This window comes from Larus michahellis, chromosome 6, assembly GCF_964199755.1.
Source record: "Larus michahellis chromosome 6, bLarMic1.1, whole genome shotgun sequence".
Classification (NCBI taxonomy): domain Eukaryota; kingdom Metazoa; phylum Chordata; class Aves; order Charadriiformes; family Laridae; genus Larus; species Larus michahellis.
Window position 1 is genome coordinate 36,974,366 of NC_133901.1, and position 15,360 is coordinate 36,989,725.

The following is a 15,360-nucleotide window of genomic DNA, read 5'->3' on the forward strand; positions in this document are numbered from 1 at the left end:
AGGGAAGGAATGAAGAGGGGAGGGAGGGAGGGAGGGAGGATGACAGCGCCGTGAAGAAAAAGCAGGGGAGCCGCTGCTTTTCGGGACCCGTGCCGTCCGCCCGCACGGCAGGACCAGGCGAGCTCGCCCCGGGTAGGTGCAGCGGCGAGCGGGAGCGATGGGGCTGGAGCCGGGAGGATGGCGGCGGGGGTCGGGCCTTTCTCTCCCGGCTCGGAGGGGAGTTGCGGGAAGTTGGGCGTGCGATGGCGGGGGCGGGGGGGGCCGTCACCCCGCCAACCCCCCCCCCCGGGGGGCTAAGCGGGTCCCGGCCCAGGGAGGCCGGGGGGTAGGGGGGGGGGTCCGCGATCGCAGCCCCCCGCCGGGGCGGCCCCGGGCTCCGCCGGCTCCTTTGTGCTCCCACTGGCCTCGGCCGCTCCTTTGTCTCCGTGCGCCCCCACCCCACCCCCCAACCCCCCGCCCGGCAGCCAGGCAGCGGCGGCGGCGGTGCCTCCCCGCCGGCGGGGCAGCCGGAGGTCCCAGCGCCCTGCCTTGGGAGAGAAAGTCTTCTCGGGCACATGGCCGTCCCAGCAGCTTTCTTTCGGAGGAGAAGAAGAGGGGGGGAAACAAAACAAAACAAAACAAAACAAAAAAAATATTAATGAAATAAGGGCGAGCTCTCCAGCCGCAAGGCTGAGCTTCTGTCCGAAGCGAAGCGTGTCTGCGTCGAGAACAGGAGACTTTTTCACAACCATCCCGGAGTTGCATCATCCGGCCTGTCAGCTCCTACCAGGGAGCACTGGAAAGTTGTCCTCACCCTTTTCCCTCCTGCCCCGGGGCTGGCTGGGGCACACTGGCGCTCAGCTGGCTCCTGGCCACCAGGAGCCAGTGGCTTTTCTGCCGGAGCGGGGGCACGGCCATCCCGATGGCACCCTACAGGTCTCAGACACCCAGACAGGACTTGTTTGGCATGGTGATACCTGGGGGGGAGAAGGACCAGCCGCCCAGAGTCCCTGCTCAGCGCCTGCAGGGATTCCAGCAGCCACTCCCGGCCACGTTTTGGGGAGCTGCCCGCACCCCACCCCACCTTTGCACCATGGGTCCCAAGCCTGGCTTCAGTCCCTGGGGGAAAGTGTCCCTTTTTCCATAGTCAGTGATTTACAACACGACACCGTGGCAGGGATTTAACTCCACGATTTTCCCACATCTGCCAAGTTGCTTCGGTGCAGGACTCGTTTTCACACCTCTGGTCTCCCCGCACTGCCAGAACCTGGGCAGAGGCTGCATTTTCCCAAGGGCAGCAGGGATTCGGTATTTCCCCAGTGAACAACGCTGACCGCCTGTCAGACCATTACAGATGCCCGTCTCAGGGTGAAAATGGAGCGGAGTGGGGCATGGAGCGAGCAGCAGCCCTGTTTTTCGGGGTGGGTTTGGCGGAGGAGCTTCCAGGCTAGCGTGGAGAAGGAGCTTGGGGCGGTGGGAGGGACCGCGGGCTCTACACCCCAGAGAAAGGGCTCATTGAAGCAGGGACGGGCATTTGCGGTTCCCAGTGCAGCCGGGGGGCGATGGCATGCACAGCGGCCAGCATTGTGCAAAGGGAGCCGGGTGGTCCTCTTACCCATCTTGGTGGCCTGTTCTCTGGACCTCCTTGCTGCCCAGCAGGTTGGCGTGTTCGGTCACATGCGTTTGCTGCAGGTGATGGTGCAAAACCCACCTCACCGACGTCTGTGTTTTCCAGCAAGTTGGTTTCAAGGTTGTTGGCTTGTTAGCCAGCTCAGCTGGTCCCCACTGGCTCCTGGTCTGGATCAAACCAGGGCAGCACAGCTTGGTGCACCTGTAGATGTGTAATTTTACCCCCACGGCCAGCACTGATGTCTCTGAAAGTCTCATCACGTTTACCAGGGGCTCAACAGCAACAGCTGTCCCCTCTCCTGGGTCAGGAGAAAACACCTCTCTTTGGACACCATCCAAGGTGAGAGAGAGCAAAGACCTCTCTCTCCTGGCCATGAAGCCTGGGCTGGTCCTGTCACCAGCATTGCTGTGCCCAACGCCAGACTCTAAATCCTTTCTGGGCAGCGGTTTTTGGGACACGAGGATGGGTCATCCCAGAACCCAGAGTGCCTCCTCGGGGGGATGATAAATAGCAGGCAGAAGATGACCACGTGCACCTGGAGTCTGAGAGCACACGCAATGACAAACAAGTCATTGCAGTTGGTGCTTGTTTGTACCAATGACCTCCTCACCGGCATAGTTCATCTCCTGGAGGATGCCTTTGTCCTAGCCGGGACATCCTTCACTAGGGTGCCTGGTTAAGAGGAGAGCTGAGGACCAAGCTGAGGCGGGTTGAAGGACCAAGGGGCAGAGCTGGGAAGGGAATGAGGGGAGGAGAAACAAGCTTTGCTCTTGCCTTAATTTGACCAAACATACAGAGAAGCAAATCCCTGGCCGTGTCCCCGGAGGGCTGCCCAAGCCAAGGGCCAGCCCCCTAGCCTTTTCCATCCTTCCTGGGGGGACATGGCCCCTGCTTACACCATCTGTGCAGCGGTGGGATGGGCTGGGGCTGCCGCAAGCATCAGTGCCCCATCCCTGCCCAGAATGAGCCAGAAGTTCATTCCCAGCTTTCTCCTCCGATGGGGCAGTTTCCGGGCTTCAATTTGATGAGGCTTAGGGCTCTTCTAGGCAACTTTATAAACGTCGTAGGAGGAGGTGACTTTTTTCCCCTTTTTTTTAGCTTGAGTGCACACGTTTTTAAGCAAAAAATACCTGCCTGGGCAGCCCTCTCTGCTACGCCAGGGACTGGGGGGGTGTTGGCAAACCGAAGTGGTGCCGCGCTCGTGCCATCGCCTTGGAAAAGAGCCAGGGGCAGAACGAAAATTGCTGGGAGGTGAAAGCAGAGAGGGAAGCACCGGTGGCATGTTTCCCAAGGCCAGCCCTGGGAGGAAGCTCGTGAGCGGAAATACTTGATAGAGTAAATACAGAGGGGAGCCCAGGGTGGGGGGGGGGGTGTTTTAATCCCCAAGTTTGCAGACAAAGAGCAGCGGGGAGAGCAGATAAGCACTCGTGTGCCTTATCTCTTTGTTGTTCAGCCCCTGTGTTCCGCTGTCTCACCTTGCTGCTGTTAATCTGATGAAGCAGAGCACTGCAGAATTACTCCGGGGCCAGCGAGCTCAGCCGCAGGTTGTCATAGAATCATAGGTTCCCCTCCTTCTCCCGGCAGGTGGGCAGGGATGCATGGGGGGAGGCAGGGGGCTGGATGGGCAGAGGGATCTCGGGCAAGGAGGGAGCGCACAAGTAGGTTCTTCACCGCCGTTCCTCATCCGGGAGCTCCATTGTTGCCTGTTGAGTCACTGGAGGAAAATGTGACTCCATCCAGTTGCACCTCCAGCTGGCTTCCCCGGCCAGCCCGGAGGCATCTTTCCTTTCCTGGATCCCACCCAGTAGGTGTCAGGGGCAGCTGGAGGAGGGGGGATGAGAGCCCCAAGGCTTCGTGAAAGACTCTCCCTTTCCCAAAACTGAGACGAAAAACCCCGGCTCCACTCTCTCAGGCAGGCGGTCCTGCAAAACTGCCCTGTAGAAGGGTGACAAAAGCATCCCTTCCCTCCTTCCTCTCACCATGGGCCTTGCCCTGGGCCACCCTGGGGCTACACTCCCCTTCTCACCCCACCTCCATCCGATGAGCCGACTTGCTGCAGCAGACTTGAATGATTTGGCATCTCCAGTACGTCTGAGTCCTTCCTTCTTGCTGGGTCAGGGTTAAGTTAACTTGCTAGTAGTGGCGGGTATCCACCTGAGCAGCTTTGCATGGGAACGAAACCCCCACCACCCCCCCAAAAGAAAAAAGCCCCTTTGCTAGCTTTGACTCAGCTGGGAAATCTGCAAAGCCTTTTATCGTCTTGACACTGGGAATTGTAGCTGAAAGGAAAAGCATTCCCAGCCTGAGGCATGGGAAAAGGCAGGGAGCAGCGCTGGGGGGGGAGTTCCCCCGAGCCACGTGTGCCACTTTCCGGGTTGTCTCAGTCTAGTGCTCGTGAAAATTACTCCACCTTGCTTTGAGATGTGCTGAGCAAGAGAGTGTTGGCCAGCGGAGATGGTGGCTGTCTGTCCGTCTGCTCCCACCAGTGGGGCAGTGTGAGCGTCCCGCATCCCCCGGGCGTGGGCGTGTGGGTGGTAGCAGCATCCCATCAGCTCTCCTGGAGCCATCTCTGTGCCCTCCCGCAACTCCCGGCCCGGCAGAGCCCCAGCGGGGAGCACACGGGGCGCACAGAGCCCTTCTGTTCCCACTCACAAAGGAACGCTTGTGGCTCGCTCGCCGCCCTGGCCAGGCTGCACCTCGCGGGCCCCAGTGAGGAAGAGCTTTAGGATGCTGAGCAGCCTCGACAGGTTACCCCCATGTGTGTCCCCCCAGCCCCAAAGCTCAGCCCTGCAAGGGTCCCCCCTGCGCCTGCCACCCCCACCCCATGGGTCCCCAGGCAGGACATTGGCAGCCGGCTGTTTATTTAATGAATTATGTCTGCCCTGGGCCTGTGAATTGGGTTGGGTTTTTTTGCCAGCGCTGCTGGAAACGGCTCTCTGTGTCATCCTTGTGAATAATTCCCGGTCTGTGCATCATTTGTGGTCTGGGGACATGAGAGGGGGGAAAACCTCGGGCTAGCTTTGCCAAGGGATTTTGTTTGAGCACGCCTTTACATGCCATCCCCCCACTGCGTGTGTGCTCCGGGCAGCAAGGGAACGGTCCCCTGCCCCAGGGAGGCGAGGGCAGGGATGCAGACCGCTGCCACCGCTCCCCAAGACGCCACAAACCCAAAAATCCTTTGCAGCGGCGAAGGCGGCAGCTCAGTTGGGCGCTGAGAGACCGGGCCGCGCGCTGAGGGCTTTGTATTTTATTTCTTCTCTCATTTGCTCAAATACTCCAAGTCCTGTCATCACGGGGGCGCAGAGTGGGACAGAGGAAGGGGGGGACTCAGGGGATGGCATGGCGAAAGGTACCTGCCCCAGCCACCAGCCTGTCCCCCAGGAGCGGTGTGCTGACAAATTAAACTAACAGGGCTGTTAAACACACACATATACGTGTGCGGGGGGGCGTCCGTGCTACTCACTGCAGGGGGAAAGGGGAGAGCTGGGGGTGGGGTGGGGGGGCGGGATTGAGAGCTGTTGGGGCTCTCTGAGGGCCCTGTGTCCCAACCAAGCGCTGGCTCCCTGGGCGCGTGGGTGTCTCTTTTTAGGAGCTTTTGCTGGGAAGGGGGTGGCTCAAAGCCAAGCCCCAGGAGCTGAGCAGTTTGCTCAAGCCGGGAAACTCCTGGTCCTCCCGCAGAGAGCGCCAGGGACCGGGCAAGCTGGGGACTGTGGGACACATCCTTTTCCTCCTGCCTGTGTCCCCTTCCCAGTAAGCAACACCGAAAAATGCACATTTTTTGGCCCCAGATGGCCAGGGTTGAGGAGGTTGGGGTGTGACGCAACGCCTGGCAGGGCTTCCCCCCTCCACACCCTGCCGAGGGCCTGCTGCTTGGCTGGGGCATCTCCCCTCCGGCAAACCCCGGGGTCCCCCCAAAGGAGAGGGCTCTGCCAGGCTCCCCCGGAAAGCAGGGGTGGTGGGGGGGAAGCTGCCAGGGTCAGACTGGCAGGAGCCAAACCAAATCGAAATAGACTTTCCCTGAGTCAATGGAATTCTGGCCAGGGAAGCGGGACAAGCAAACAGCATTGCCCATGCGGCCAGCTGGACACTGGGCGTGTGAACCAGTGGCCAGGTAGCACGTGTGACAAGTGCCAGGGACCTGCCCCACCATCCCAAATGGCAGCTTTCCCCCCCCCCAAAAAAAACCACCCCTGCCACATCCCACTTGTGGGGTGGGTCTTTTCTGCTGGGAGGTGGTGGGGGGGATGCCGAGTCTCCCGGCGGGTTTTGCATCCTGTGCCAAGTGAATGCATCGTCATTTCGTTGTTGTTTTTTTTTTTTTTCTTTTCGGGAAAATACCCCTGGGAGAATTTTATGACCCTCACAGGACCAGCAGCAGCAGCAGCGTTTTCTGGTCCGCTGTCGTTCCTGGAAACCCTCTGGGTTTCATTTTCATGGCTGAGCAGCCGCTGTCGCGCTGCAGGAAGGCGGAAGCCAAGCAGCCCCAGGCTGGGGCCCTACGGTGGAGCCTGCACCCGTCCCCAAAAGCAGCTCTTTCCAGAGGGCTGGGAGCCAAGATGGCCCATGGATCGGGTTGAGGAGCTGCTCTCACACCCAGGGGGGTCCCTCGCTGCTGGCAGCAGGTTTTTGGCTGGCGGGGAGCAGGCAGCCGGCGGGGATTAGGATTCAGGGCTGGCAGGGGCGGTCGGTGGAGGTGCAGGAAGGGGTCCCATAAGGCAGTGGTATTTTGGGATGGAGGGGAAGCGTCTGATGGGGGCTTCAGGCAGCTGCACCTCGTGGCTGGGATGGGAGCAGTATGGAGCACACCCACCTGCCCCAACCTCCCACCCTCCCCCACCCCACCCTCACCTTTTTTACTGCTCAAGGCCTTGTTGGTGATCTCTTGTGGGAAGGATCAGCGTCCCCCCCGACCGTAGAGAGCTGCCACTGTGCTGACCCTCCTTCTCTCTGCAGGCAGGGCTGCCCTGGGCAGGGCAGAGGATGCCGGGAGGTGGCTAGCCCAGGACACCTCCATTGCAGGCAGGAGGGACGTGTGTGTGCAGTCCCCATGGAGATCCGATGCGCTTTGCCCCAGGATTTCTGGGAGCTGCTGCACTGCCTGAAGATGAGGAGCAAGTACGCTGTTCTGCTGGTCTTCGTCGTCGGCCTCGTCATCATCGAAAAGGAGAACAACTTCATCTCCAGGTAGGGAGCGGGTTCCTAAGCCACCCCATGCTTTTAACCCTTCCTCTCCCCCACATCCCGAGCTTCTGTTCAGCAGGAGCCACCCCCAAAACCCCCTGCTGGGACATGGGGTTGGCGCCGCTCCCCTCCATGCTGGGCTGGGTCTCCCCGCAGGGTGTCGGACAAGCTGAAGCAGTTGCCACAGGTGCTGGTGGAGGCCAATGGCACAGAGGCCAGCCCGGCACCGGCTGAGAACGGCTCGCTGGCCTCGCTGCGAGAGCTGGATGCTGCCTTCTCCCAGCTGAGGTCCCACCTGCACAACGTCACCCTACAGCTGGTGGGTGAAGGGGACCCCAGGCCACGGCGACACGTCCTGCTGATGGCCACCACCCGCACCGGCTCCTCCTTCGTGGGGGAGTTCTTCAACCAGCAAGGCAGCATCTTCTACCTCTTCGAGCCCCTCTGGCACATTGAGAGGACAGTGACCTTTGAGCCGGGGGGAGCCAACGCAGTGGGCTCAGCCCTGGTCTACCGGGACGTTCTCAAGCAGCTCCTCCTCTGCGACCTCTACATCTTGGAGAGCTTCATCTTGCCAGCCCCCGAGGGCCACCTCACGCCCTTCATGTTTCGGCGAGGCTCGAGCCGCTCACTCTGCGAGGACCCCGTCTGCACACCCAGCGCCAAGAAGGTCTTCGAGAAGTACCACTGCAAGAACCGCCGCTGCGGCCCCCTCAACATCACCCTGGCTGCCGAGGCATGCCAGCGCAAGCAGCATGTGGCCCTGAAGACAGTGCGCATCCGGCAGCTGGAATTCCTGCAGCCGCTGGTGGAGGACCCCCGTCTGGATGTGCGCATCATCCAGCTGGTGCGGGATCCCCGGGCCGTCCTGGCTTCCCGCATGGTGGCCTTCTCTGGCAAGTACGAGACCTGGAAGAAGTGGGCATCCGAAGGGGAGGCTCCCCTCCATGAGGAGGAGGTGCAGCGGCTGCGGGGAAACTGTGAGAGCATCCGTCTGTCGGCTGAGCTGGGGCTGCGGCGGCCGGGCTGGCTGCGGGGTCGTTACATGCTGGTACGCTACGAGGACGTGGCACGGGCACCCTTGCAGAAGGCGGAGGAGATGTACCGCTTTGCCGGGCTCCCCCTCACCCCGCAGGTGGAGGAGTGGATCAGCAAAAACACACAGGCGCCCCGTGATGGCAACGGTGTCTATTCCACCCGCAAAAACTCCTCTGAGCAGTTCGAGAAGTGGCGGTTCAGCATCCCCTTCAAGCTGGCGCAGGTGGTGCAGGACGCCTGCGCCCCAGCCATGCACCTTTTTGGCTACAAGCTGGCTAGCAGCCCTGCCGCTCTGGCTAACCGTTCCTTCAGCCTGCTGGAGGATGCACAGCCCTCCTGGGTCACGTAATGGCGGGGGGGGGGGATGGCAGCGTGGGGGAATGAGGGGCTGCGGCCACGCTCCCAGACGGCCCGGAGGAGACCCGGGGGTCCCCACTCGCAGAGACGCTCCTTGCTGCTGCCGCCACTGGGTGGAAAGTGGCAGCACCGGGAGCCAGAGCATCCCAGTGGAGCCGACCTTGCGGTCCCGCAGAGCCTGAATTACACAATTTCTTTGGGAATGGGGAAATCACGAGGGTGAGGGGCAGCCGGGTGTTCGGTGCTGGGGCCACCTCCCTGTCTCAGGGGCTGCACCAAGGAAGAGGAGGTGGTGGGGCCGAGCGCCTCCACGTTGTTCCCACAGCTAGGACAAAGCAATGACGAGACCCCTGCAGTGCCAGGAAGGACCCGGACCCTAGAGGCCTTACTAGTTTAGTGCCTTCGTACACCAGCACAGGCTGGAAACCGCCCTGAAGGTGAAGCCGGGGCAGGAGTCGCCCATGGAGCACCGGCCAGCACTTGGGCTGCAATGAAATGAGGTGACTTTGTGGACTGGTGCTCTTCAAAGTTGTTTTTGGGGGATTTGGTTTGGGTTTGTTTTTTTTTCCTTTTTTCCTGTGTATTTGCATACCAGGGTCACCAGGCCCATTTATTTATTTGTTACGTGAAAAAGAGGGGCAAGCAGGTCAAGGAGCTAAGCCTAAAAAAATCAAAGCCGCACACTGTACCGCAAAGGAACAGAGACACACACAGTGCTGAGGTAAGATTTCAGCCGGGGACCACCATGCGCCCTGCTGGGAGACCCCCGGGGACCAACGGGTTATAACCCCCCCCAGACCCCCAGCGGAGCTGGTGCCAAGGCTGCACCCACCCTGCACAGGAGTGACTGCGGACCACGGCGCCTGCTGGAAGACAGTCGGACTTATTTAATTAAAAACAAAAATACAACAGCAGAGAGTCCAAATCACCTCCCATCTCCTTGGTATTCATGTGCCTGGGGAGGGGGGAGCCCCAGAAATGTTTGCTGGTGGGTGACCCGTACCTGGGGTTTGGTTGAGGCAAGGGGAGTTTTGGGGTGTTTGGCCCGTGCAGATGCTCACCCAGAAGCCCCACCTCGCCTCTCCCCAGCTGTTGGCTGAAAGCAAAAATGAATAAGTAAAAATCCGGCAGCGGGAGCAGCTGGCCGCAGCTGGGCTGTGTTTCTGCCAGCGGAGGGCAGCCGGGAGGAACACACCAGGGCTCCAGTGACGAGCCACCGCTGGGCCAACCTCACAAAAGCCGTGTTTTTTGACCCAAGAGGGAGAACAGAGGCGGTATTGAGGAGCAGGGGGCCGGCTGGCAGGGAGCAGCCACGACGGAGCCCCAGGCGCCTGTCCGTGACGGCTTTTTTTCCCCGTGCGCGGCTGCCTCTTGCCGGGGAGCATCTGGGCTCAAGGTGCGGAGCCAAGGTGCTTGACCCCGGGAGAGGGTGCAAAAGTGGGTTTTTCTTTGCATTGAGCAAGGTGGGCGACGCGCTCGTGGCACGCAGGCGATGGAGAGCCATCAGATTCCTCCCTTCCCTGTCTCACACGCAGCTCCCAGCATCGCAAGCAGCCCCGGGTTTCACCGAGTGAATGGGGTTTTGTTTGGAGGCTTCCTGCCGGGAAAGCGGCGGGGTCACTGAGGTCAGCTGGATACCCCGCAGCTGCATGCTGGGAAAAATCCCATGGAGCTCAGGCAGCACACGGGGGCAGGGGGTGGGGGCGGGAAACATGGCCGAACCCACGGCAAACACCTCGCCTGCGCTTCTACAAAAGTACTCGCTAGTTTGGCTTTTGCAAAGCGAATAAAGTTTTTTGTTGCTTTGCAAAGCAGCACGAGGGGTTAAGAGCTGCTCGGCTGCCAGAGCCAGGAAAGGGACCTCAGAGGTGTGCCCACCATCCCTGTCCCACCCCACTGCACGTGGAAGAGCCGCAGGGCTGGGGCAAAAAGTGAGGTGTAGGGGCAGGAAGTACCGAGAAATAAAGGGAAATACAACGCTGAGGCCAGAGGGGATGGCGACAACCCCCCATTCTCACCTGCGCTGCCAGCACGGCCTCAGCCCCGGCTGGCTCCAGCCTGCCATTTCTAGCTCAGTCGAGAGCATTTCTTCCTGGCCAACCTCCAGCTTCCCATCAAAAATGTCACAGGACAGAAAGAAAACGTGCCCCCACCCCGTGCAGATTTCCGCCGGGGCTAATTGCTCCCATTAAAGCCACGCAGCCCTGACTCCCGCGCAGTGCCAGGCGCATTGGGAAGCCATGAGGAACACGTGGCTCCTTTAGAGATGAAAGAAGCTGAATTCTCTCTGTGCCAACTGGGGTGTGTGGGGGGGTGTCGTCCCCCCTGCCCAGGAGAGGCACCTCCTGCTCACCCTGCCCTGGCCACTGCCAGGCCTTGCTCCGGTCTATCCTTATAGGAGGAAAGGCATCGATTCGGGAGAAAAAACATGCTTTGGGAAAGCCATGGCAAGAGGCAATGCCTTAGAGCAAGGCCATACCTGCGTTCAGACAACGGATTCAGCTTCTCCCTTCCTCCGTCCACACCAATGCCAAAAAAAAAACCCCATCCTCTTTTCAAGGGATTCAAGCTTTCAGAAATAAAGTAGGTCCCAAAAGGATCAGGCTTGCTTTAAAACAAGAAAACAAATGAAAGAATGCCCCCTACCCCTTGCTTCCCTAGCCCAAGCCCATCCCTTCCTCATGCAGGTCAGTGTCCGCAGCTGGGCTGCCTCTGGGCTCGCCTGCTCAGCCCACCACAGCTTTATTTTGGGGGAAAATCAGGTGCATTGTGATGTTTATTGTCACCAGAGAGACGTTTCCTGCAAGTAGCCCAGAGAGGTGAGGGGACACATGTCCCACGGGACAGGGCGACCAGCCAAAGCCTGCTTCTCCTCAGGGTTACTGTAGGTGAAAGGAGATGATGTAGCACCAGTAAGAGCTTTAATAAATTATGTATGCCCTGTTCCCCTTTAAATGGGATCTCTCTGGTTAATACTTTCCTCTGCCGGTCTAATCCAGACTTGACTTTGGATGGCAGGTATACCCTGCTGTTTCTCCGCCTCCCTCTTGGGGACACTTGGGGCTTGCTGGGGCTACGCTGATGTGGCTGGCCTTGCCACAGAGGGGCAATTTTGCTGGAGTCAAAAGATGCCAGTCCCCACCAATTACAAAAGCGGTGGAGGCAGGCAGGTCTCTGCGACGCCATCTTGGACACCGTGGTGTTTAATGCATGGCCGAGGTGGCAAACTGCTACCAGCATCTGGCACGGTGGATGTCTGCCAGCCCACAAGCCAAGCCACCAGGCTGGCCCACAGAAATGCATAAAAAAGGCCTTTTTCCAGCTTGGCACAAGGTTCGTCCCAAACTTCCGAAGTCAAGGCTGCTCCACCAGCTGTCCTGACTCCCCGTCCCCTTCTCCTCACTTGCTCCAGCTCTGTTTAATGGGATCGGAGTAGCTAATCCCCCATGTGCCCGCACAGGGCTATCAGATGGGATTTCTGCACTAGGGCTGGAGGGAAACCCATGGCCCAAGCAACCACATCCCCTCACCCAGCCCCGCTGGCTTCGACTGGAAGCCGAATCTGCCCTTGCCCCATGGTGGGGCTCAGTGTCATTCCCACAGGGAGCTGGTGCATAAGCTACAGCTCCATCGCCCAAACCACAGGTCGGTGGGGGGACGCACGGGCCAGCAAGGGACCAGGGGCTGCAGCACACGCGGACATTTTGGCATTAAATGACAGCCTTGTTTTCCGTTTTGTTTTTTTAAGAGACTGTATGCCTGACCAGACTGCATTTCTTGGTCTGCATCCCATATTTATCCTGTAATTACACCTTTGGACAAAGGCTGCCTGTCTGTGAGACTGATTTTTTTTAAGGACACAGTTTTATTACACACTGGGCTTTCACTGCAGTGAAATCTTGGGGGAGAAGGGGGAAGAAAACTCCCTACAATTTGGGGGTGAAAGCTGTTCCTTCTTAAAACCTGCCCCAGGAGTGAAGGAGCTTGCCCAAGCATTCTCCCTTTCTCAAGGAAAACCCCACTGCCGACGTCCTTCTGGAGGTGCTTCTCTACCACCTCATGAAGATTAATGCCACAAAACCCTTCTCCGTGTTGTCCTGTAAGAGAAAGGTGCCACCTCATCACTGAGCTGAGAGCCTTGCCAGAGGGGTCTTTGCAATTCCTACAACCAGCCGGCTAAGCTGGATAAAGGCTGATTAAGCTTCTCGTTGCACCTGCCTGTATCACAGCACAACAAGGGACGAATTCGCACAAAACAGTGTTTCCAAAAGCCCGTTTCCAGGGGTAGGGAAGATTTGTAGCGCACGGAAACCAAAGCTGGAGGTGTCTGAGCAGGGGTTTCCTCCAAGGGGAAGGAGAGCCCTGGCTTTGCCCGTGCTCACCCCATGCTGGGGTGTCCTGCTGCGTCGTGCTGGCGAAGAGGAGCTGGGGTGCACCTCGGCATGGAGCCAGCTTCAATCCCAGGAACAAGGAGAACAGTCCTGTGCAGCCCCGGGACAGAGCGGACCCCCACAACCAGCTCCCCGTGGCTCTTCTTTCAGATACAAAGACCAGCTGGATCACAGAGACCTTTCCATTTCACCTTTGGGGTTTTCCCAAATCCCTTCTCCGTGCGGGATCTGCAACTAGTTTATGGGCTGGCATGTGCACAGGCGCTGCCTATACATATGTGTGACTGGCCAGTCCAGCCTGACCGAAATAAGGTGACTTTGGTGCTGTGGTTTATAGGAAGTGGCCAGCAGCTGATCTCCTCTAGCTGATGTCACCGAAAAACTGGAAATTAAAAACGAGGTTTGTTGGGGAGAGAATAAATAAAACTGTTGATTTTTGCTAAATGTAAATGTTATTTATAAGGTATAAAATAGCTGGTGTTGATATTTAAAAGCAGACAGGAACTGGTCTGAATTGGTTTTTCCAGGCAATTCTTTGCCCTGGACTAATGCGATTCCACCCTTGCTGCGGCAGAGATTCCTGAGACGCGTGGGAGTGACAAGATCAAAAAACGGGGAGCAAAATGGGGAGCCCCAGGGCAGGTGCCAAGGAGAGTCCCAGGGTCTCCTTGGGAGCAATTACCCCTCAGTGAGTTTGATGACATTTGTTCTTAAGTCCTGAATCAGCTGTTTATTTTCTGTGTTTGAGGGGGATGTTTTTCCCTCCCGCACTGCAGCTGGGAGATGTCTCCTTTGGTTTTACAGCAAAGACATTGTCAGCAAGGGGAAAAACAGGACCCTTCCAGCTGCTCAGATTTGTCCAAGAGGGACGGGGGCCTTCAGGCTGCCTCGAGAGGGAAATCACAGAATCCCAAAATGGTAGGGGTTGGAAGGAACCCTTGGAGATCATCTAGTCCAACCTCCATGCCAAAGCAGGTTCACCTGGAGCAGCTGGACATCCTAAGGTCTTCTCCTGCAGCACCGCTGTACCCATCCTTGGATTTACCATACTCAGAGGGATGTCTGGTGGCTGTGGCTGATGTTGCATTGAACCTGATGAGGGGAGGACACAGAGACAGCTAGATACCCACGCTGCCTGCCTGGCCTCTCGGAGCTGCAGAGGTGGGACAGGAGCATCCTGACGAGCCCCTTCCCTACGCCTCTTCCTTCCCACTGGCCTCCTGCCATCCCACAGGGGAACGTACGGTCCATGGGGCAGGTACAAAGAAAAAGCCAGGGAGCCCGGAGGAAGCCAGGGCCGGCGGATCCCTGCCCCCAGCCTCCCCACCTGGCTCTGCTGTACAGATCACCAGCAGAAGACAAAACCCTCTCTGAAGCTGACCTGCTCTTACTGCAGCCGTCTGTTTGCAGTTGTCGGCCACAGAAATATCATCAAAACAACATATTTGCCAATACTGAGTGTGCACCTGCACGCAGAAGGCTCCCTCCGACCACAATTTTAAGCATTCAGAGTTTCTTCCCGTTTGCCCAGAGTTGGGTGCGTCGTTTTCACAAAGGCTCCTTCTACCTCCCCTGTTTGCTTTGGGCACTGTTTTCTCCGCTGGCCTTGTCTTGTTTGTTGGTGCATCTCCAACTCGCTGGCCCAGAAGCTTTTTACACCCTTTGTTGTTTTTTTTTTTGGAAAGGTGGCCCTGATCTTCTGATGTACCACCGGATTTACCTGATGATAGCCCTCATTGCCTTGGAACAATGCTTGGAGGCAGGATGAAGGCATTCATCCTGTGTGAGCAGCAGAATTAAGGGCAGAAACAAGATCTTGTTCTTTGTGGCAGGTCTGGTGCAAATATACCCGAGGGCGGATAACATCATGCGATAGGGAAAAATAGGGGATTACTCTTGAAGTAATAGATTTCTCCCGGCAGTGGGTATGTGCTGTAAAATACATGGAAACATGTGGCATGAAAAGCCAAAAAACGCCTCTATAAAAGCGAGAGCTGGGCACAGAGGAAGGGGGAGGGGGCTGTAGCACATGGGAAGTGACAATTCATCCTCAGCCTCCCCCGTCTTTTAGGAGCGGACCTTTGATCCAGCTTTGCTGCAGTAGGATGAAATGCCAGAGGAGTTATGCACGTAAGGCCAATGCTGCCAGGAAGGGGATGGGTTCGCACACGCCCAGTGCAAAGCAAGCCTGTCCATGTCATTTAAGGGCAGAGCGTAAATCAGGTTTTGATTGCTGAGTTCACCCTTTTAGAAATGGAGATGCGTTTATATTTTTCCAGTTTCTGCATTGAATTATCTTTTTCCAAAGCCGGTCATCGCCAGGCTATTCCAGCAGCCTCCTCAGAGGTCAGTGCCCATGTAGGTACCAGGAGAGAGGACAGGGAGCAGACCTGGAGCGCTGCTACCGTGGGGATACTTCACAGCCTCTGGATGTTCGTAGCTCCCAGATTTCCTGGCCAGAACCAGTGCCTCTGTGTTTAGCAGCTCTAGAGGATTTATCTTCCCCAGATTAACCAAAATTATTTTTTCCCCCATTGAAGGTTTTAGCACCCTCCAGCTAAGTCCTGTGTAACAAAAAGCACAAACCTGCCCCTGGCTTATTTCAGCTGAGGCCATGGGCTTTCCTACTAAAAGGACTTTCCTCCTGGGTTTGTTGTCGGCCGTTCCATCCCTCCTCTCTCAGCTCTCTTCCAGGATGAAGAGTGCCCCTGTGTAGAGCAGAAACACCCCCAATTCTTTTGACCCCTTTGTCACCCTCCTTCCCCACTCCCCGTGCCCTTCCTG

At 57.9% G+C, this 15,360-nt stretch overlaps 1 protein-coding gene across 2 annotated transcripts; it reads left to right on the forward strand.

The window, feature by feature from the left end:
• CHST3 (carbohydrate sulfotransferase 3) lies at positions 1-9,112 on the forward strand. Of its 2 annotated transcripts, none has more exons than XM_074592363.1 (3): positions 1-132; positions 6,563-6,793; positions 6,947-9,110. In XM_074592363.1, exons 2-3 carry the CDS (start codon positions 6,657-6,659, stop codon positions 8,175-8,177), a joined length of 1,368 nt encoding a protein of 455 aa, XP_074448464.1. In that variant the 5' UTR covers positions 1-132; positions 6,563-6,656; the 3' UTR covers positions 8,178-9,110. The 2 variants fall into 2 exon arrangements, with proteins under 2 accessions (XP_074448464.1, XP_074448465.1); XM_074592364.1 differs by lacking the exon at positions 1-132 and adding an exon at positions 5,656-6,231 and having other exon boundaries at positions 6,947-9,112.
• Positions 9,113-15,360: the final 6,248 nt, after the last annotated feature.